At 41.8% G+C, this 22,486-nt stretch overlaps 2 protein-coding genes and 1 pseudogene across 2 annotated transcripts; all 3 read right to left on the minus strand.

Annotated features, from left to right (window-relative positions):
• Nucleotides 1-201: 201 nt before the first annotated feature.
• Nucleotides 202-9,136, minus strand: LOC106311264 (ankyrin repeat-containing protein At5g02620-like). The gene is made up of 3 exons (XM_013748475.1): nucleotides 8,699-9,136; nucleotides 1,322-1,761; nucleotides 202-1,116 (listed from the first exon to the last, which is right to left on the minus strand). Exons 1-3 carry the CDS (start codon nucleotides 9,132-9,134, stop codon nucleotides 202-204), a joined length of 1,791 nt encoding a protein of 596 aa, XP_013603929.1. The 5' UTR covers nucleotides 9,135-9,136.
• A 927-nt stretch (nucleotides 9,137-10,063) lies between these two features.
• Nucleotides 10,064-18,090, minus strand: LOC106308868 (annotated as a pseudogene).
• Nucleotides 18,091-20,329: 2,239 nt separating this feature from the next.
• LOC106307757 (dnaJ homolog subfamily B member 1) lies at nucleotides 20,330-22,103 on the minus strand. Its single transcript, XM_013744802.1, has 2 exons — nucleotides 21,443-22,103; nucleotides 20,330-20,898 (listed from the first exon to the last, which is right to left on the minus strand). Exons 1-2 carry the CDS (start codon nucleotides 21,964-21,966, stop codon nucleotides 20,460-20,462), a joined length of 963 nt encoding a protein of 320 aa, XP_013600256.1. The 5' UTR covers nucleotides 21,967-22,103; the 3' UTR covers nucleotides 20,330-20,459.
• Between the last annotated feature and the right edge of the window lie 383 nt (nucleotides 22,104-22,486).

A 22,486-nucleotide genomic window follows, 5' to 3' on the forward strand; every position in this document is an offset into this window, starting at 1 on the left:
ATATATCAATAATATTTATTAATATAATTTATAAATAATTTAATACATCACTGGTTTAGTTACATGTTACTTTGAATCTCATGCAGTGACCTCATCAGCTGAACAATAGGAGAATGTTTAAACGAGAAAGTTACTCACTGATCTTAAGAACAAAACATGAATCACAAATGTCTGAAATAAAGAAAGAATTAACCAACATTCTCAATAAGCAAAATAACCAGATTTTCCAGATATGGCCAAATCTGAATTGGTCCTTGCAAAGGAAGGTATAACTCCTACCCGAGCCTTCTTCTTAAACCAATGACCAATGGCTTCAACACCAAGATATGAAAACAGCACAGCCAACGCTCCACCAGCAACTGCGACAATAGCTGGAAACAACCATCGTGTTCCATGGTAATGTGGTATAGTCACCCAGGACGCTGCAACATAAGCAGTGGCCATGAACCCAATAGAAACCCACATCATTCTATGTGTGGCCACCAGTAACTTCTTCAAGGGTTTCCTTTTGTAAGGTATGATGCTAACGAGAAGAATAACAATGGCCAAGGACGTGAACAGTGCTATGTTGTTGCATATCGCAAAGACTTTAAACGCTGTCGTTTTCCCCACTATGGATTTGCCTCTCCATGGCCCGTCTTGGTAGACGCCGCCTGGAGGGTTTATCCCACCGGCATAAGCAACTGAAGCGATCAATACTGCTACTATAGTAATCGTGTTTCTTGCGTTTTGTAACGCTTCTATGTACATGTCATATTCCAAGTTTTCACTACCTTTTTTCACTCCATGTGCCTTGCGTGTCTTTCTCTCTACCATCTCTGATGTGTTTAGTCCGATTAGATTCAGCAACTTTATTACCTCGTCCTCATGAGAGTTTTTGCGGGTATCTGAAGATTCAAAGCGTGACCGTAATGGTTTCACTGGACTAGAGGCGTCTAAGTATATTTCAACTACATCAGAATCCAGCTCGTCTGAAGTCTCGGTGTCAAACCTCAGCCAACTTGATAACAACTCAAAGTCTTGAGCATCATGGGGGAGAAGGTGATAAGCTGCAAAACCCATCTTGTTTTTGTTGCTGATATCTACTATCTTCATAGCAATGATGTAACGAATAAGCTGCAATGTATTTAGTAAGAATATGTAAGAAGACAGAGAACCAAACAAAGAAATAGAAACAAGAATCACCTAAGCAAAACTGAACCATATACTCATTTTCTCTAAGTGTGCTATTATGTTAATGCTTAAAGTTAATGTGGGATGATTCCTAACCTAGAAGTGCTTTGGGTTTGTGTAAAGGATAGGGACAAAGAAAACTACTCACCGGAGCACCACAAGCCACGGAAGCAGCAGTATGTAAGACAGTGTTGCCATTTTCATCTGTTTTCTGCAAAAGAAACTGGCTGTTACTGCCCAAACGCTCTGCCATGAAAACAAAGGCATCCATGTTTTTATTTCGTGCAGCAAGATGAAAGACTGTCTCTTTTGATGGCGTGTGAGACAAGAAAGATAATGGAGCCTTGTTTATGAACTCCTCCAGGATTACAACCGAGCCTCTGAGGACCGCCAGGTGCAGAGGTGATAAACCGTTGGTGTTAAGAGCTTCCTCTAGTCTTTGATCGAGCCCAAACAATATTCTTGTCAATTCAAGGTCTCCTCTATCACACGCATGATGCAATAGCGTTGATAGCGAGCCGCCTTGGACAGGCCAAGCTTCCTCCCTAGCTAGGTCTGGGAATCTCTCAAGTATAATCTTTACAACACCTGACAATATCCCATCACAAAAGTGAGCTAAATGAAATGATACTAAATTAATGAGAGTAAGGAACTAAGGAAATAATAAATTACAATATGCATAGACTTGTATAGAGATATATACACTTAATTTTCTAATTATCTAATACTCTTTTTCTTTCAAAATGATCTATGTTTTAGAAAGAAAAAAAAACTATTTTTTTACATTTTAATGTATTTTTATTAGATAATAATAATAAATTGTAAATTTTGAAATAAAAAGAAACTAATTGTGTTAATTAATTTTGATTGAATAACAATTGTAAAAAAAATAGTTAATCATAAAAATAATTCCCTTTTTTTTTGAAACACAAACTTCATTCATTCATTCATTGTTAGGTGGAGGTCATTAAAGCCCCATTTAATACAAGCATCTGTTTTGCAACAAGATCAGCTGAATAGTTTGCCTCTCTAGGGATCCATTTAAAGGAGACATAATCAAAAAAACAAGCGATCGACAGGATATCCGGCACAATTCCATAAAGCTCGGGGACTGAGTAGTTGTTGGTGATGCTGGCAATGAGGTTTTTAGAGTCCGATTCCACGTTTAGCGCCTTGATTCTCAGCTCCATACTCTTCTGCAAAGCTTCCCGCCAATCCTTCTGCCATCAGTGGTGAAGGTACGTTTTCTGCATTCATGGCCAAGCTAGAAGTAGCTTTTTTTTTGCGTTAAGATCCATCCGAGCCCTGCTCGAGAGCTTTCCTCATTCCATGCAGCATCCGTTCGAAGGGTCGTTCCAGTATCTATGATTGTTTTGGGTTGAATTGTGTGGCGAGCTTGTATCTCTTTAATTTGGCCATCTTGCCACTCCTGTGCCATACGAATAGCTCTGGCCAGGGACTCCCCTGTTTCACCTCTTAAATTAGAGAACACCAGTTTGTTCCTAGCAATCCATATCTCCCACATAATCCATGGTGCTAGGTGTCCATTTGTAATTCCAGTCGATGGTAGGCATGGCTTGGTCTTCACATAATTTCAGAGTTCCCTCAATTCTATCATTCCTCTACTATCCAGTTCCTCTACAAACGGGACTGTTTGCCAGACAGTCTTTACAAACTCACATTGAAAAAATAGATGAGTGATACATTCTGGGTGTCCACAGCGCTTACATTTTGGGTCTGCTGTGATATGTCGCTCCTCCAGTCTTGTACCCATAGGTAGAGCTCCTCTCAGTGCTTTCCAGATTAGCATCTTAATCTTAGGTGCAGTGCGCAAGTTCCAAACTTCTTGGTTCCAGTTACCCGCCTGTTCGAATCTTCCCGCATCATTTGAATCCGCAAAGGCGGCATGATAGCCTGATTTCGTTGAGAATTCTCCATCCTTTGTTCCCATCCAGCAGAGTTTATCAGGAGCCCCTGGTCTACTAATTTTTATCTTCAGAATTTGTCTCTCAGAAAATGGACATATTTCTCTGATCTTGTCCAGGTCCCAGTCGTTGCCGTCTCGGTTGATCAGGCATGAGACTTTGAGGTTCATCGATCTCTCCGATGGTGGCCCCATAAGTCTTTTCTGTTGGCTTATATTAAGCTAGGGGTCAGTCCAGAGGTCTATTTGTGCGCCATTTCCCACCAGCCATCCTGATTTTCTCTTTATTAGGTCCCGCCCGATTAGAATGCTTTTCCATCCATGAGATTCCGACGATTTATTTGGGCAATCAAGAAACTTTCTCTCCACGCAATATTTTCCAAGTAAGACACGACTGAGGAGGCCTTGAGGGTTGTTTAAAATTCTCCAGCTGAGTTTCCCTAAGAAGGTATCATTAAAGCTTTCAAAGTCCCTTGGCCCTAAACCCCCCTTTCCTTTCGGTTGAGCCAGCTTATCCCAAGCTACACATGCCATCTTTTTCTTTCCCGTTCTATCATCCCATAAAAACCTTGTTACTGCAGATTGAATCCTTTTTGTGAGCGACTTAGGTAACTTGAAGCAGGTCATGGAATGTGAAGGGATGGGAGAGAGGACGCTTTTCAGCATTACAAGCTTTCCGGCTGAGGAAAGAAAGCGGTTCGACCAGCCACTTGCCTTCTGTTTTATCCTATCAACTATTCCAGCGAATAAGTCTTTTTTCCTCCTCCCGAAGTGTTCGGGCAAGCCCAAATATTTCCCGGTTCTCCCCTCTTTTTGAATCTGAAGGTCATTCTTTACTGCATGTCTAAGAGAGCTTAGAGTCATGCTGGAAAACGTAATTGCCGATTTCTCAGCGTTGATCAGCTGTCCGGACGCTGCTTCGTAGCGTTTTAAAATTCCTTTTAACGCTTCTCTGCTTGTCTTATCGGATTGGAGGAAGAACATAGTGTCATCCGCAAACAATAGATGGTTTATGAAATGGCTACCTCGAGCAACTCGGATCCCGTTTAAAGAACCATCCTCTTGTGCTCTGTTACACAATCCCGAGAGCACCTCACTACACAAAATGAATAGGTAAGGTGAGAGTGGGTCTCCTTGCCGGATCCCCCTACTCGGTCGGACTCTTCCTCTAGGCGAGCCGTTAATGAGGAAAGAGTAAGTAACAGAAGAGACACATTGTACTATCCAATTGACCAGTTTCAAATGGAACCCCATTCTAAGAAGAACCGCCTCAATAAACTCCCATTCGAGCCTGTCATAGGCCTTGCTCATGTCGGTTTTAACCGCCATGGCACATCTTTTTCCGCCTTAGAAGCCTTTAAAGTACGGAGCACCTCATGTGTTATGAGTACATTATCCGAGATAGCTCGTCCGGGTACAAACGCTGATTGGTTGGGAGAGAATACCAAATCAAGTACCGGCTGTAATCTTCTAGTGAGTATCTTAGATATGATCTTGTAGTACACGTTGCACAAGGCAATCGGTCTGTAGTCTGATACTAGTTGTGGGCTCGCTATCTTCGGGATGAGTCGAATGTGAGTGTCATTTATGCCCGCTGGTAACACGCCCGAAGTGAAGAACTCTCTTACTTCCTGGACTATTTCGTCGCCAATTTCCACCCAGTTTGAGTGATAGAAACTTGCCGAGAATCCGTCTGGGCCGGGTGCTTTATCCGCATGGATAGAAAAGAGTGCTTCTCGGATTTCTAGTGCCGAGGGTATCGCGATGAGTTTTTGGTTTGTTTCTTCCGAGATGATAGGTTTAAGTGCAAAGTTCACTGTGTCAATTCTCTCTCCCTCAGTTGACGTGAACAAGCTGTTAAAATAGCTGACTATCACCTTAGCTATGTCGCCTTCTTTATACACCATCTCCCCAGCTTCATTCTCTATCACAGAGAAGGAGTTTGCTCTACGTCTTTTCCTTGCTGAGGCATGGAAGTAGCCGGTGTTTCGATCTCCCAAGCTTAACCAAAGGAGTCTGCTCCTTTGTCGCCAATACGCCTCTTCCGCTGTGTAAGTCGTTGTTAGTTCTGCTGTTATCCTGTTAATCAGGTTGACGACATTGGCAGGATTACTGAGAGCAGTATTGAGTTCTTCTCTTTTCTTCTCGATAGCCATCTTGCTGTTTAGGCCTTGTTCTTTGCTCCAGTCCATTATGGCTCTTCGAACTCTAACGATCCTATCTTTAATGGTCAGTCCTGAAGCGTTTTTCCACGTCTCAGCTATCAGAGCTTTAACTTCCTCGCTATCCTTTAATCTTCGATCATATCTAAAGAGACCTCGTCGTCTCTTCCGCTCAGGTTCAAAGAAAGATAGTAACGGCTTGTGGTCTGAAGCTTTAAATGCCAAATATTGACACCTAGCAGTTGGAAATGTCTCCGCCCAAAGGGTGTTGGCGACTGCTCTATCCAAGCGACATCTAACTAAGTGTATTCCGTGTTGACCTCACCAAGACAGCGGATCCCCCGAATGTCTCAAATCAAATAAGTCTCCTTCTGAGAAGAAAGTTCTCAGGTCGCTAAAAGATCCTTCCGGTCTGTCTGGACCCCCAAACTTTTCATCTGAATTCAGGATGTCATTCAGGTCTCCTGTTAAGAACCAAGCTGCATCTCGTGCATTTGCGCTAGCTAGAACTTGGGTCCATTTTTCTTTACGGAGAGGTCTGTCTGTATTTCCATAGACAAAAGATTAGAAAAAGATGAGAAAATTTTCCTTCCTTCAAATCTAATACTCGTTTCAATACAGTTTGCATCAGCCGAGATAATATCGAGTACAACATTTTGTTTCCAAAAGAGAGCTAGTTCTCCGGCGCCGTGTCCCGTCGGTGGAACTAGGTAGTGATGATCATAGTTAAGCTGCTCTAGTCGTTGGAGGATCATCTCTGAGGAATTTTTTGTTTCCATAAGGAAGATAACATCGGGATCATTGCGCTTCTTTATCTCCCTTAATCTGCGAACTGTCTGGGGATTCTCCAACCCCTGACAGTTCCAGCTCAGTATCGCTAAGGAACTTGATTTGGTGGATTTTGAAAATCCACCGTCTTCTTCCTCTGGGGTAGAAGATTCCTTAGGGGATGGTCATCCATTGCTCGGTCTTCTGAATCGCTTGGTTCAGAAGGTTTATTTGTTGCTCGACTGTGTTTAGCTTTAGGAATTTTTTCCAAAATTGTTGTATCCGGTATGAGCTTCTTCTTACACTTGGGAGCGTTGGCTTGTTGTGTTTTCCTTCTCCTTGGGTTTGCTCCTGCTCCAGTCATCGGACTTGCTAACACTTTCCTTTTCCCAGGTGGTCTTCCTGGTTTTCTATTTGTTGTGGCTTCAGAGTCCCCTCCTATTTCTGTTGGTTTCAACAATTTTGTTGTACCCAGTCTAGCAGCTATAGGTAGTCTTCCTTTCTCCGACACCGGAGGAGGAGCAATCGATAGTCTACGTGATGTTGGGATCCGTTCCAGATGTGTTTCTGTCACAGGAGGAAGGGAGATCATGTGGGTTGCAGGGACTCGCTTTTCCGGTACTTCCTGGCCTTGAACATCTTGTGTTTGAGCGTCAAGTTCTGCACGCACCATAGCTTTTGCAGTTTCTTTGATTTGTCCTTGTTCTTCAGCTTGTCGGAATCTTTCTTTCCTAGCAGCACTCTCAGATGGGTCAGCTATGTTGGAGTATTGTGTCATGACCTCTCTGATTTCTTCCATTGCTGTTTCTAGTGCCTCTTTTGGTATCGATGGCTGGCTACTCTCAAAAGGAACCCCTTTTGATTGAGTAGGAGTAGTCCTTGTTTGGACAGGTGCATCTCTTCTTGATACCTCTCTAGTCTTCCTAACTTCTCTGTAAACAGCTTGGGGTCTTTGAGCAGCCTCTCTGGCTTTATTTGTGTTAGTGCCCTCCTCATAGTTCTGTCGATACGACATCTGTCGTTCCCTTCTGTATCTCTGAGCCTCTAGATCGTATGATCGATCCTTGTTCTCCCTTCCCTGCCCTATTCTATCTTCCCCCCTTATGCCACTCTCTTGGTTTGTAGGGTGTATCTCTTTCTTTTCGCCTCTCGAAACGTCGTTCCATAGAGATTTTGGTTTCCTTGTACCTTGGCTGCTCTGAGCCGTTGTCTGTAGATGAAATCGAAAGAGGGTTCCTTGCTCAGGTTGTTGTGCTTCCTGTTGCTTACTAGTGTTTTCTCCACCCTCTGTCCGGAAGGAAGTAGTTTGTTGTCTGCCTTGAGCTTTCTTTTGTGCTTTCGCTTCCAGACACTCTCGTAGTTCATGGTCAAGTCGAAAACAGATGGAACAGTGTCTCTCTAGTCTTTCATAAACGAGGTTCACAGTGACTTCCTCGCCACTTGAGTACTCCAGTACTGAATATGTAATCAAGGGAAGCCTCCCATTAACATGTACCCTCATTCGGGCTGCCAGGTTTGTAATATCGACACTCTCCACCAGTCCAAAGTCTTCTCCTATAGCCCTCAGGGTATCTTCTATCCATAGATGAACTGGGATGCCTTGGACTTTGATCAAAAATGGTATAAGTGAAGGGAAATTTGGGGAAAGTGTGGCTTCCCACCGTTGGAGTATAATCATCCATCGATTGTAATGGTAAGGGCGGTTTTCTAATACCGTCTGGAAGTCTTCCTCTGATGCAAATTGGAACTTAAAAACCCCTTGTCCCAAATCTACTCCAATAGGTGGTGTATTAGTTCGCCAGTGTTCTGTGAAGAAAGGAATCAGATTCCAAACTTTTTGAGTTGAGTTGTTGATCACGCGACCAATCAGTGTGAGAGAATGCTGTTGAAGAAGGGGTACGCTGTCTGGAGCTTGGATTCTCACCCTAGTTTTTCGGGGTGGTTCGTACTCCCCTTTTTCAGTAGCAGAAAGTCTTCTTTCCATAACAGAGAATATATTACCTCTTATGCTGTAAAACGGTGTAGTGGCAGAGTGATGAAAAATTGTAGCTTGAAACCTTTTGCAGAAAGCTTGGAGAAAGGTTTCAAACCCGAAACTAGTTTGCTTCGCACTAAGTTGAAGCCGACCGGAACCCCAGTCAACTAGCAGTAAAACTCTGGCGAGCTCGTCACGGCGGCGGTCCCTCCGACCCGAGTCGGGGGGGGGAAAGAACCCGTTGTGTTTCTGACCAGTGCTCGGTTTGGACCAGAGTTATTTCCAAATGAAGAAACAATTTGAATCTTATCCGTAAACAGCAGAGAAGCCGTTGACCAATTAGTGAAAGAGGAGTAGTATTACCCAATTAAAAATAATTCACTTATAATCAAAATTTAGTATGTTTTTTTAATATTTGTGAAAACTCTAAACTTTATATTTTTAATATAAGCTATTCTCTTCTACCCTTTTTTATTATTATGGAAGTTCTCGAAATTAGACCCATAATCTCCCATAGATCTCAACTCAGCATTTAGAAATTCATATTTTTTTTAAAAAATAGCTCTTCCTAGTTCCTACTAGAGAGCCAGCCCTTTACACAACCAGACCACCAATACCTTGGTATTCTTCTCACCTTTCTAAAAAAAAATCGATCTCTCAATAAATGACTTATACAAGATTAAGTTAGTGTCTTACAAGTGGATCCAGTTGATATGGCGAAATTGAGTTCACCGTGATCAACTGAGTTTGTCTTTTCAGCAATGAGTTTGGCAGCCTCCATGGAAATGCTGCGGCAAGCTAAGTGGAGAGGTGTGTCATTGTTGTTGTTTCGTGCGGTACAAGCTTCTAATCCAGTCTCTAACATCTGCACTACTATGTCGATGTATCCAAGGAGAGCAGCAAGATGCAACGGTGTGTTTCCCTCTGCGTTGAGGGAACAGACTAGGGAAGGTCGGCGATCAATAATCATGGAGACGAGTTCTCCGTGACCAAGCTTCGCAGCCATGTGCAAAACCGTGTCGTTCAAGTGTTCTTTATCGGTTCTCTCCTCCAGAGACGAGTTTCTCTCTTCTACCAAACTCAGAAAAGTTGGAAGGTCATTTTGAAGGATTGCATGGAAGATCGGCTGCATTTTTTCTCAAGAAAGCTAGACCAAGAAAACTCTTACACTGAGAGGGGAGATCCAAGTGGTTTACTACAACATCTTTGTTTATATTGCACTTAGCGAAGACCATGAGAGTTGACATTTAATATGGCTTCCGAGTCTTTCTTTTTCAGTATTCATATATGCATCATTTATGACTTAATAGTGGTTACGTAGTTGTGAGTATTTAGTGCATGTTAAATTTTCATTTTTCTTTACTTTGTCTACCCAAGACTTTGACAATAGTCATGTGCTTAAAATGCGTTTTGCATTTTAAAAACAAACGGGCATAGAACTCGAGGCTGGTCACATGCCAATAGGTCCTGTGTGTTTTTTTTTCATTCATCCACGCGATTAGCTAAAATAATGCGAAATAGTCTTTGACGCAGGGGGTGCAAATGACTGAATACAGAGATAGAAGTTTCTGCAGGGCTGAGGAGAGATGGAGAAGAAAGGGGGCAAGCATTTTCTTCCATTGATAAATGCTCAACTAACTTATCCTGTTACAGCTTACTAGATTTATAGGGTTTGCACTTAACCAATAATTACGTTCAATTGGAAAGATTACTTTGAGCAATATCGTGTCTAAGTGAAATGCACATTCCCTCAATCCGAATATAAATAGACTGATTAGGTTCTGTGGATATGACTGAAAACCCGATTAACTTATTGACATTCTTTCGAGCTATTTTTTGACTTATACATGATTATTTAAAAATGTTTATAGTTCTAAGTTGTATAACACGAGTGTATTATTTTTTTTCATTACATGGTTACTTTTAGAAACAATTTTGCTATCGACCAAATTTTATTTAACAGCAGCATATATAGTTTGACAGAAAAAAAGGGAGAGAAGAATCGAAGATCTATTATGAATTAAAACAACACCGTGGTTAAATAAACTTTTCAAACATATTTCAATAGATGAAATAGCCTGATTTTCCTGCTGAGACGGCCAAATCTGAACAAGTCCTTGCAAAGGAAGGTATATATATCTCCCACACGATTCAGCTTCTTAAACCAATGACCGATGATCTCAACTAGGAGATAGGAAAAGAGTACAATTAAAGCTCCACCACCAACGGCAATAATGGCTGGAAACAACCATCGTGTTCCATGGTAATGTGGTATAGTCACCCAGGACGCTGCAACATAAGCAGTGGCCATGAACCCAATAGAAACCCACATCATCCTGTGCGTGGCCACAAGTAACCTCTTCAAGGGTTTCCTCTTGTAAGGTATGACGCTAACGAGAAGAATAACGATGGCTAAGGACGTGAACAGTGCGATGTTGTTGCATATCGCAAAGACTTTAAACGCAGTCGTCTTACCCACACAGTGGATTTGCCTTTCCATGGCCCGTCTTGGTAGACGCCTCCCGGAGGATTTATCCCACCAGCATAAGTAACTGAAGCAATCAGGACTGCCACTATCGCAATAGTATTTCTTGCATTTTGTAATGCTTCTATATGCATCTCATATTCCAAGCTCTCACGACCTTTTTCCACTTCACTTTGTTTACTTTTTCTCTTTCTCTCTGCTATCGTTGTTGTGTTTATTCCGATTAGCGTAAGCAGCCTTATTACCTTGTCCGCATCGGAGCTTCCGCAGATAGCTAAAGATTTAACTCGTCCTAGAGATTGTTGTTGGATTGGTCTAGAGTGACCATCGTACTCTTCACTATTCAGTTCTTCTGGAATCTCGGTATCAAATTAACCTCAGCCAGCGTGATAACAACTCAAAGTTTACGGCTTCTTGAGGAATCAGTTGATAAGCTGCAAACCCGATGTTGTTCTTGCAGCGTTTATCAGTACGCTTACGAATGTAATGCACAAACTGCAATTGTTCAGTTTGAATATGGGAGAAAAACGCCACAAAAATTAATAAACCCTATATTACCATAATACTAATAATTATTATTATAATTATATGGAGTGCAATTACTCTAATAATAATGGGCAAATCTCCAAAATAGCACATTTCTAAGTTTATATCACAAAAATAGCACTCAAAAACTAAAATGACCAAAATAGCACTTTTCTAAGTTTATCCTTTGAAAATTTTAATTTTTTTATTTTTCAAAATTTGAAATCTTATCCCAAAACCTCATTTCTCAACTCTAAACCCTAAACCATAAACCCTAAACCCTAAGCTCTAAACCCTAAACCCTAAACCCTAAACCCTAAACCCTAAACCCTAAACCCTAAACCCTAAACCCTAAACCCTAAACCCTAAACCCTAAACCCTAAACCCTAAACCCTAAACCCTAAACCCTAAACCCTAAACCCTAAACCCTAAACCCTAAACCCTAAACCCTAAACCCTAAACCCTAAACCCTAAACCCTAAACCCTAAATCCTAAATCCTAAATCCTAAATCCTAAACCTCACCATTTAACTCTAAACCCTAAGTTTGTGACTTTTGATAAAACATTAAGTGTTATTTTTGTGACTTTTGACCTTGAATGCTAGTTTGGGAACAAAAACTTGATTTAGTGCTATTTTTGTTTTTTTCTCAATAATAAACCCCAAAGCAAAACTTTATCATATATTTCTTTTGTTTTTTTCGTTTTCTGGAAGCCAAGAATCCCATATATAATTTAATAATCTTGTTGGATTGCATATCATATATAGTAAGATTAAAGGATTAAATTAGATTAAATATCTCCCTATAGTCCAAACTCCATTTGATTTTGAAGGATGAAATTTTCAGTTTTCAGATGTCAATGAACTTCTAATTCAAAATCAATAAATCCGTACATATTTTTTATGTACCATTTTGTATTCAATATTGTGGGATACCTACTGTACAACTAAGTCAAATTTTGTTAAATAAAAAACAGACAAAAAGCAAACTGCTCACCGGAGCACCACAAGCCACGGAGGCAGCAACATGTAAGACAGTGTTGCCATCTTCATCTGTTTGCTGCAAAAGAATCTGGCTGTTAATGCCCACACTCTCCGCCATGAAAACGAAGGCATCCATGTTATTGTTTCTTGCAGCCAGATGAAAGACTGACTCTTTTGATGGCGTGAGAGAGTAGAAAGACAAGGGAGCCGTGTTCAAGAACTCCTCCAGGATTACAACCGAGCCTCGGAGGACCGCCAGGTGCAGAGGTGATAAACCGTTGGTGTCAAGAGCTTCATCTAGTCTTTCATCGAGCCCTAACAATATTCTTGTCAGTTCAAGGTCTCCTCTGTCACACGCATGGTGAAGCAGGGATGATAGCGAGCCGCCTTGGACAGGCCAAGCTTCCTCCCTAGCTAGGTCTGGGAATCTCTCCAGTATAGTCCCTGCAATACCTGATCATCATTGATCCAACACAATAGTAAGTCTGGTGAGTTTATACAATTGATTACGCAAGCTAGTACAGTAGAGACACTTACCAGCCATTCCACTTAATATGGCGAAATTGAGTTCGTGGAGGCCGACTGATTGTATCTTTTCCGCAAAAAGTGTGGCAGACTCCACGGAATTGCTGCGGCAAGCTAAGTGGAGGGGTGTTTGGTTGTTGTTGTTGCGGGCCGAACAGGCTTCCGGTCCAAACCCTAACATCGTCATAATTATGTTCACGTCTCCAAGGAGAGCAGCGAGATGCAAAGGTGTGTTCCCGTCTGCGTTACGGGAACATATGAGGGAAGGTCGGAGCTCGATGATCTTTGATACTGGCGCAGCGTATCAACGGTAACTCAGCTCAAATCTAGGGATTTAGGGTAAATCTCTAGAGACCTGACTTCTTGAATCGATGAATTGAATCAAATCGACGCAAGGCTCTCGTATTGATGAATTTAATCGAATCAACGCAAGGCTTAAGAGAAAACTCTTGTATTAATAACTTTCAAAAACTAAGTAATAAGAACTACAAGTCTATGTCCTTATATAGGGACTTAAGGTCGGTTTATAAATCACCTTCCCTTTTAGAAATAGGAAACTAAATAACAAAAAGGAAAACACCAAAACATGTTAAGAAAAGGAAATCCTAAACGTAATTGAAACTGGTTGCTTGGCGGACAAGGTATCATGATGCTGCATCAGGTCCCCCGGGGTTAGAAAGATTCGTCCCTGAATCCGGCAGAGGATCTGGGGGAACGTAGCGCGTTAAATGACGGACATTGAAAACATCAGAAGTGTTGATGTGAGCTGGGAGTTGTAGACGATAAGCGTTGTCGTTGATTCGTTCAAGAACTTCAAGAGGACCAATCTTCTTTGCTTTAAGTTTATTATAAGAATGAGCCGGTATTCGATCTTTAGTGAGAAACGCCCAAACTTGATCACCAACTTCAAAAACAACACGCCTGCGATGAGCATCGGCAGCAGTTTTATAGTTTGTTGCTGACGTCTGTAAGTTAGAGATCACTCGCTGATGGATGGTATGAATATCGTCGATGAAGTCGGCAGCGACCCCATGACGTCGAGACTGATCCGGTAATGTACTAAGATCAATAGGGCCACGCGGACTCATGCCGTACACCACCTGGAAAGGACTGTAACCAGAACTCCTATTTAAAGCATGATTATGGGCAAATTCTGCTTGCGGAATCTTTGCATCCCATGTCCCAATCGAATCTCCCACAAGGCAACGCAACAAGTTGCCCAAAGAACGGTTAGTGACTTCAGTCTGACCATCAGATTGGGGATGATAAGCGGAACTCATATCCAAACTAGTACCAAGCATTTTCCATAATGAACGCCAAAAGTGACCTAAGAACCGAGAGTCACGATCGGATACAATAGAAGAGGGTAAACCATGGAGGCGATAGATATCCCGGAAGAATAAAATAGCCACTTGGAGAGCGTCGGTAGTCTTTTTACATGGAATAAAGTGAACCATTTTGGAGAAACGGTCGACGACAACAAATATGGAATCGAACCCGCGTTGAGTTCGTGGAAGTCCCATAACAAAATCCATACTGATATCAGTCCAAGGTTGCGTAGGAATAGGAAGAGGGAGATAAAGGCCGGCATTGGTGGAATGACCTTTGGAATGCTGACACACAACACATCGCTCAATAAATCTTTCAACATCACGGCGTAGAGCTGGCCAGAAATACGAACTGGTGAGGAGATGCAAGGTTCTGTCACGACCAACATGACCTTCCCCATGTGTTTCAGAGATGAGCTGTAGACGGAGGCTACAATCGGGAACACACAAACGGACCCCGCGGAACAAGAAGCCATCGTGGAGTGTGTAATCGCGAGACTCGCCAGCTTGAACCTGAGCCAGTATGCTTGCAAAGAAGGCATCAGAGGGGTAGAGATCAGCAAAAGTTCCGAACCCAGGGACAGACACATGTAATACCGAAAGAAGAGTCCGACGTCGACTCAAGGCATCAGCGACACGGTTGGAAACGCCTGAAGTATGTTTGATAACAAACGTGAACTGCTGTAAATATGACACCCAAGAGGCATGGCGAGCCGAAACCTTATCTTGACTACTAAGATGTTTAAGAGCGTCATGATCGGTAAAGAGAACAAATTCTTTATGAAAAAGATAATGGCGCCAGTGTTTGATAGCCTGGATGATTGCATAGAACTCCACATCATAAGTGCTGTATCGTGCTCTAGCTCCAATGAGTTTTTCACTAAAAAATGCAATAGGGCGACCTCGTTGGCTTAGAACTGCGCCAATACCAGATTTAGAAGCATCACAATGCAACTCAAAGACCTGCGAAAAGTTTGGTAAGGCCAAGATAGGTGCAGAGGTGAGCTTCTGTTTGATGGCGTTGAAGGCGTCCGTGGCTTCAGGAGTCCATGTGAAAGAGCCTTCTCGTCGCATACAATCCGTAAGTGGAGCCATGAGACTACTAAATTGAGGGACGAAACGTCGGTAGAAAGAAGCGAGGCCATGAAAACTCCTAGTTTCAGTTAGAGTTGTAGGGAGGGGCCAAGATTGAATAGCTTCTACTTTAGCGGGATCGACGGCGAGGCCGTTGGCAGATACGATATACCCGAGAAAGTGGACCTGTGCTGACCCAAACTCACACTTTTTAAGTGTAGCGAACAGCTGATCACGCCTCAGGACGAGTAGTACCTCGCGGAGGTGCGCAAGATGGTCAGCAAGATTCGAACTAAATATGAGTATGTCGTCGAAATAGACAACGACGAACTTGCCAATAAATGGTCGCAGGGCTTGATTCATAACCCGCATAAACGTGCTTGGAGCATTAGACAAACCAAACGGCATAACAAGCCATTCAAAAAGACCTTCTCTCGTCTTAAAAGCCGTTTTCCATTCATCACCCGGCCTAATACGGATCTGATGGTAACCACTTTTGAGATCAAGTTTAGAAAAAATAGAGGCCGAACCAATTTGATCCAGTAGGTCGTCGAGGCGCGGTATAGGGAACCGGTAACGGACAGTAATCCTGTTAATAGCACGGCTATCAACACACATACGCCATGACCCATCCTTTTTGGGTATAAGTAAAGCCGGAACGGCGCAGGGGCTTAAGCTCTCCCGGAGAAACCCTTTCGTCACTAGTTCTTCAACTTGTCTCCGTAATTCTTCGTGCTCACTAGGACTCATACGATAATGAGCTCGATTAGGAAGAACTGCATCAGGGACCAAATCTATGCGATGTTGAATATCGCGGAGAGGTGGCAGCCCAATTGGTAAGTCATCGGGAAAAACATCACTGAAATCTTGTAGTAGAGGTTCAAACTCGCAAGGTAAATGTGGCATGGAAGGAGAAGTCGTGGGGTGACGAAGAAAAACGATTCCCTCTTCACGCATAGCTGCCTCAAATGGTTTCCGCTGGAGAATGAGTATTGGTGACGACTGGGGAGATGATTTTGTTGGTTCCGAAGGCTGAAGTGTGTAGCTGCGGTTGTTAAAACGAAATGTGTAGGAGTTGAGGAAGCCATCATGTTGAATGCGCCGATCGAAAATCCAGGGACGTCCTAAAAGAAGATGGCAAGCATCCATGGGAGCAACGTCACAATGAATTTGGTCTTTGTATGATTCTCCAATCGAAAAAGAGATCAAAGCACGACGAGTGATGAGTAAGTCAGTCTTCTGGTCTAGCCATGCTAGTTTATAAGGATAAGGGTGAAGTTCTGTTTGTAACTGTAGTTTGTTCACCACTTCCTCTGCGATGACGTTTTCACTACTACCCGAGTCTATGATGAAGTTACAAACTTTGCCTCCGATGGTACATTTTGAGTGGAACAGATTATGTCTTTGAGGGTTGATGTCGGCACTACGAGGAGCTAGGCAGATGCGGCGGACCATTAAGCATGGTCCATTATCCGCCGTAAGAATCTCAGGTTCCTCCATAGGATCAACAAGTTCGTCCTCATAAACCACTTCGACATCGTTACCAGCAGTATCCAAAAGGAGTCCACGTCTATTACGAGTTGGACAATTAGACTGGCGATGGCCAATTTCTCCGCAAGAGAAACAACGAAGGGAGCTCGGACGATTGGTGCGATTGTCGATGACTGGTACAATAGCAGTATCGGTCTTTGCAGGGGTGGCGTCATCTGTAGGGGATTGAGTTTGTTGTGTAGGACGAGTAGTCCGTGCATTTGTCCATGATGAAAACGATGACTTAGTCTGAGTCTCGATAGTCAAAGCTTGTTGGTGTGCCTCAGACAACGTAAGCGGATGAAAAAGATTGAGAGTGTGTTGAATTTGTTGACGAAGGCCTGCTGTGAAGCGTGCTACAAGTTGACGCTCCGAATCTTGAATGTCAACACGGGTGAGGAGTAGAAAGAACTCCGTAGAGTATTCAGCGACGGAACGAGTCCCTTGTCTCAGGGTGTGGAGACGCTGGAACATGAGCTGATCGTAATTGTACGGTAAGAATGTTTTCTTGAGTTTTGACTTGAGCTTTTCCCAAGATAAAATCTTAGGTTTTCCAAGACGAGCTCGGGCTGTCTTTGTTTGTGTCCACCATGCCGCGGCACGTCCACGAAAGCGCATGGTTAAGAGAGGAACACAACGTTCTAATGGGGCTCTTTTAAACTCGAGAATTTCCTCAACCGTGACTATCCAGTCCAGTAGTTCTTCGGCTGAAGTATTTCCATGGAACTCGGGAATCTCGGTTTTGAATCCTGTTGTCCACTGATTATCGGCTGCTGCCACTTGAACATTGTCTTGAGCGATAGCTCGGTTGTTGCGAAGAGGAGCAAAAGGATTAGCATCAACCGCGGCGGCGAACGGGTCTGCAGCGTCGTCTTCATCTTCTTCCTCATCGGCATCACGTTCAACGTTTTCGCGAGGTGGAGGTGGTGGTGGTCGTTGAACATTAAGGGCTTGGAGGGTGGTGGTGATATTGGCCATCTGGGCTTGAAGCTCAGCAATGGCGTCGCGGGTGATTTCTGCCTCGGTACGTAATGGTGCTCTACGAGTTCGTGCCATCAGATATGATCAACAAGGAACGTAGCAAAGCTCTGATACCAACCTGGCGCAGCGTATCAACGGTAACTCAGCTCAAATCTAGGGATTTAGGGTAAATCTCTAGAGACCTGACTTCTTGAATCGATGAATTGAATCAAATCGACGCAAGGCTCTCGTATTGATGAATTTAATCGAATCAACGCAAGGCTTAAGAGAAAACTCTTGTATTAATAACTTTCAAAAACTAAGTAATAAGAACTACAAGTCTATGTCCTTATATAGGGACTTAAGGTCGGTTTATAAATCACCTTCCCTTTTAGAAATAGGAAACTAAATAACAAAAAGGAAAACACCAAAACATGTTAAGAAAAGGAAATCCTAAACGTAATTGAAACTGGTTGCTTGGCGGACAAGGTATCATGATGCTGCATCAGATACGAATTCTCCACGTCCATGCTTCGCAGCCATGTGCAACACCGTGTTGCTGTGTTGCTCATCGTTTCTCTCCTCTAGCCACGAGTCTCTCTCCTCCACCAAACTCAGAAAAGCTGGAAGTTCGTTTTGAAGGATCGCATGGAAGATAGGCTGCATCTTTCCTCAAGAAAACTAGCTAGAGCAAAAGTTAGAATGTAATAAAATGATTACCCTGCGAGGGTTAGTATATATATTGTTATTTAGCGCGTAGATATTTAATATTTTATTTCACCCCAAGAAAATAAAGGTAGCGCGTAGATCATATAAGAGAGAACATTTTTTACAAGAGAGAAAAAAAAAGTGAAGCGAGTTGACATTTAACTGTGATGTAGATGTCGAAGACTTTGGCAACAGCGACACAATTACAAACAAAACCGCGTTTATAGGCGCCAAGGACTGGCTCTCTTTTTTTTGGTTGAGCAAAGGCGTCTAGGCGCCATGGACTGGTTCATCTTTATTTCCTTGGGTTTTCCACAAGAAAATATATTTATTCTGTTAGCAACATTTTTTTATGAACTCATCTTCGTAAATTTTAAATTAACACGTAACGTACTACTTACTGAGACGTGGTAGGACTAAATCTTAAGACTAGTGGATAAAACCACTGATATTTATATGGGAACAAAGGTTGAACAAAAACATGCACCATATACCTTCAGTTTTTTTAAATTATGAAATCAATTCTACGTATATGTAAACGTAACTATACACAAAGCTTATTAGTCTTAACATTTTTGATTCTGGTAACACTTCCACGGCAGTGATAAGCCAGATGAACAGGTTGAGATGCTACACATACACACTTGGAACTTGTACATAATTAGTCAAAAGTTATCTAACGCACATTCTTTGGCCTCAACATACAAGTACTATGTGTGTGCAAGGTCACCCAAGCGCACTACTATTTTAAGCAAGAAAATACAACCTCGCATTAGTGACATACTCACTACAGCAAATATAAGACATGACATGCCGATGATAGTATTCTCTTCGGCCTAGAAGACCAGTTATTGATATCAATAAACAATACTTTAACATAATTATTGGAATAATTTATAATTATTATTTTAAAAGTCGAGAATAGTTTTTGTCTTGCAAATGAAGAAACCAGGATACATATCAATCCAGCTTCGAGCTATCTTTGCTTTTGAGACCAATAACTATCTCTCTGTTCCTCTTTCACCATTAACACACAGAGTCAAATAGCTCAAGTTGTATTTCAAAACGAACCTTCCTGTGCGTGTGGCAGCCATTACTAGATCTCGGATACTCACAGCCTCATTTAATTCAGATTTTTCTCATAAGTAACAAAGAAAACTATAGTGTGCTCTGTTAAGGCTTGAGAAGTGTGAGAACAAATCGTTTCAGGCAAGAGTTACTGTGTATACTCTGTCAACGTCAGATCATTTTGTGTCAGTAAATGTGGATAAAGTTCACTTCTGCGCATCTCTTGCTTCTCTAAGTTCATTGTTATAGTTTGCAGTAGTCTCATGAGCTGAACAATAGGGTAAAGCAAACACACACACACAGACATAACTTCACTGTTAAACTCAGTTAATATTAGGGGTGGGCACTTTACCCGATATCCGAAACCGCACCCGAATCCGATCCGATAAACCCGAACCGAAATCTGAACCGAAGTAGCAAAATATCCGAACGGGTATTGAATTAGGAGAGATTGGATATCCGAACTCGAACGGGTAATATCCGAATCCGAATGGATATCCGAAGATAACCGAACATATGTATAATTAACCATATATTTCTAGTTTTCATCTCTCATTCTATATAAAATATTTATATTGATACTACACATACTTTAAGTTCATATGATATACATAAAATTACGAAGAAAATGATTTGCTACTCACTTAAAATGCATGTCAAACTTTTTATTTCAAGAATTAACAAAAAGTTACATCCAAAGTTTAAAAACAATAACCAAATTAATGTCTTTTTTAGTTTCAAAGTATTATGTCCAAATCTATTAACCATTCAATTTATTAAAAATAAAAAGAATAGTTAAGTGAAAGTTATATTTTTAAATACAAGAAATATGAAAATGAAAAATTTAATTTTTTTTTCAAAATCTAAATATCCGAACCCGATCCAAAATAACCGAACCCGAACTAAAAAATACCCGGACCCGACCCGAAGTACAGAAATACCCGAACGGGTTCTATACCTCTATACCGAAATATCCGAAAATCCGAAATACCCGACCCAAACCCGAACGCCCACCCTAGTTAATATACTTATCTTTCTCTATTAACATTAACACACAGAGTCAAATAGCCCAAGTTCTACTTAAAAACGATCTGTTCTGTCCGTGACAGCCATTATTAAATGTCTGATACTCACAGTCACAATGGAACAACCTCATTTATTCAGAATTTCTCTCATAACACAAAAGTTAAAAAAGAAAAAGATATGATCAAATATATGTACACTGAACCCGTTGTTAAACATGATCAAGAGCTTACTAAAACATTCAGTTCATCAACTTCCACCAAGAACTCTCTTAAGGTCACTCTTCTGCTCCGAAGTAAGCCTCGAAGGGAACAAGATCTCAAACCTGACTCTTAAGTCTCCTCTTTTCAAAGGCTCTTTAGTAGGCATCCCTTCGTTTGGGATCACAATCTCCTGACCCGGTTTAACAATATCCAAAACCGGTATAGTCAAATTCCTCCCGTCAAGAGTCGTTAAGCTAACGGTGACTCCGGTTAAAGCATCTATCAAAGAGACTTTCTTCTCAAAAATCAGATCGTGACCGTCTCTTGTGTAAACCGGATGAGGCTTCTCGTCCACAACGAAGGTGAGATCAGCTGGAGTGACACCAGGTTCTTGGTTGCCTTTCTCAGGGAATGTGATCTTTGTTCCTTTCTTCCAACCCGGTTTTATATCTATCTTCAAGATCTCTTGCACTGTCTTTGGCTTCCTGTAATAAAAGACATCATCAGAAAGGACAATAACTAAAGCTCATACTGTTCCACAATGTTCAAGAAATTGTTAATCGGTAACATAAAGCTTTATAAGAAATTATTGATTTAACCAACGTCTAAACCAATTTTTGGAATTGTTGAGACCTAGTTTGCGGTCTAAACCGATTTTTAGAACACTTCCACCACAAGATCAAATGCTTTATAAGAGATTATTGATTACACAGATGCCTAAACCGATATTTGAATTTCATTTAGACCTAATTTGCCGTCTAAACCGAATTTTAGAACACTTCCATCACAACATCAAACGCTCTATAAGAGATTATTGATTAAACAGACGCCTAAACCGATATTTGAATTTCGTTTAGACCTAATTTGCCGTCTAAACCGAATTTTAGATCACTTCCTCCACAAAATCAAACGCTTTATAAGAGATTATTGATTAAACGGAGGCCTAAACCAATTTTTGAATTTCCTTTAGACCTAAACCGATTTTTAGAACACTATCGACCACAAGATCAATCACAGAGTAAAACTAACCCAAACTCATCAGGAACAAGGCGAGAGATTCGCATCTTCTTCTTCCCACCTTTGTAGAGCTCCTCCAACGTGCAAGGCAATGCGCTCTCTATATCCGCCGCCTTCCTATTCGCCGGCGCCGCCTTCTTGTTCGCCGGCGACGTCTTCGCCGGCGACGTTCCGAAGAACTCCCCGAATATATCTTCCGCGTCACGCGGATAATACCGAAACTCGGAGTCGTCACGACGCGACGAGTAACTCCTCTGCTTCGCTGCCGCCGACGCCGACGCCGTCTCCGCTGCAGAAGGCAAATCTGAAGACTTCAGCCCTTCTTCGCCGTGCTGATCGTAGATCTGACGTCTGCGAGGATCGCTGAGGACGTCGTAAGCTTCGGAGATCTGCTTGAACTTGGCTTCGGCTTCTTTCTTGCTCGTGGGGTTCTTGTCGGGGTGGTACTTCATGGCGAGTCTTCGGTAAGACTTCTTGAGATCATCGTCGTTAGCGTCTCGCCTCACCTTTAGGACATTGTAGTAATCAACACCCATTGATCGTAATCTGAAAGAGAAAAAAAAAGTCAAACAGACAGATCAAATCGAGATCGTGTGTAGGTTGAGCGAGTTTGAGAAGAACAAAACAAAGAGTGGAGTGCGTGTAAGGTTAGAAGAAGAACATGTGACGGAGGTGAGAATGAGAAAATATTGTCTTTTTAATGGAGCCACGTGGCGGTTTTTACAGTCGGCTTATCTTTAACTTTGCTGGTGATTTATCGATACGGTAAGAAGATGATCAGCTACTTTCTGTTTTTAATTAGAGAGAATATTACTCTTGAGGGATCAAAAGGAAAGTTAAATATTCGGACAACTAAACATAGAAGCAAACATTCATGGTTTAGTATAAATAGTTAAACCAGAGACAATTGTTACTAATTTGTTTTATACTAATTAAGTGTTATTTGTTATAAGATAAACTTTGAAATGATACTCCACCCCTTTACCAACTCAAACACTATGATCATCTACTCATCAAACACTATGATCATCTACTCATCAAGCACTATGATCACCC

Source organism: Brassica oleracea, chromosome C8 (genome assembly GCF_000695525.1).
Source record: "Brassica oleracea var. oleracea cultivar TO1000 chromosome C8, BOL, whole genome shotgun sequence".
Taxonomy (NCBI): Eukaryota; Viridiplantae; Streptophyta; class Magnoliopsida; order Brassicales; family Brassicaceae; genus Brassica; species Brassica oleracea.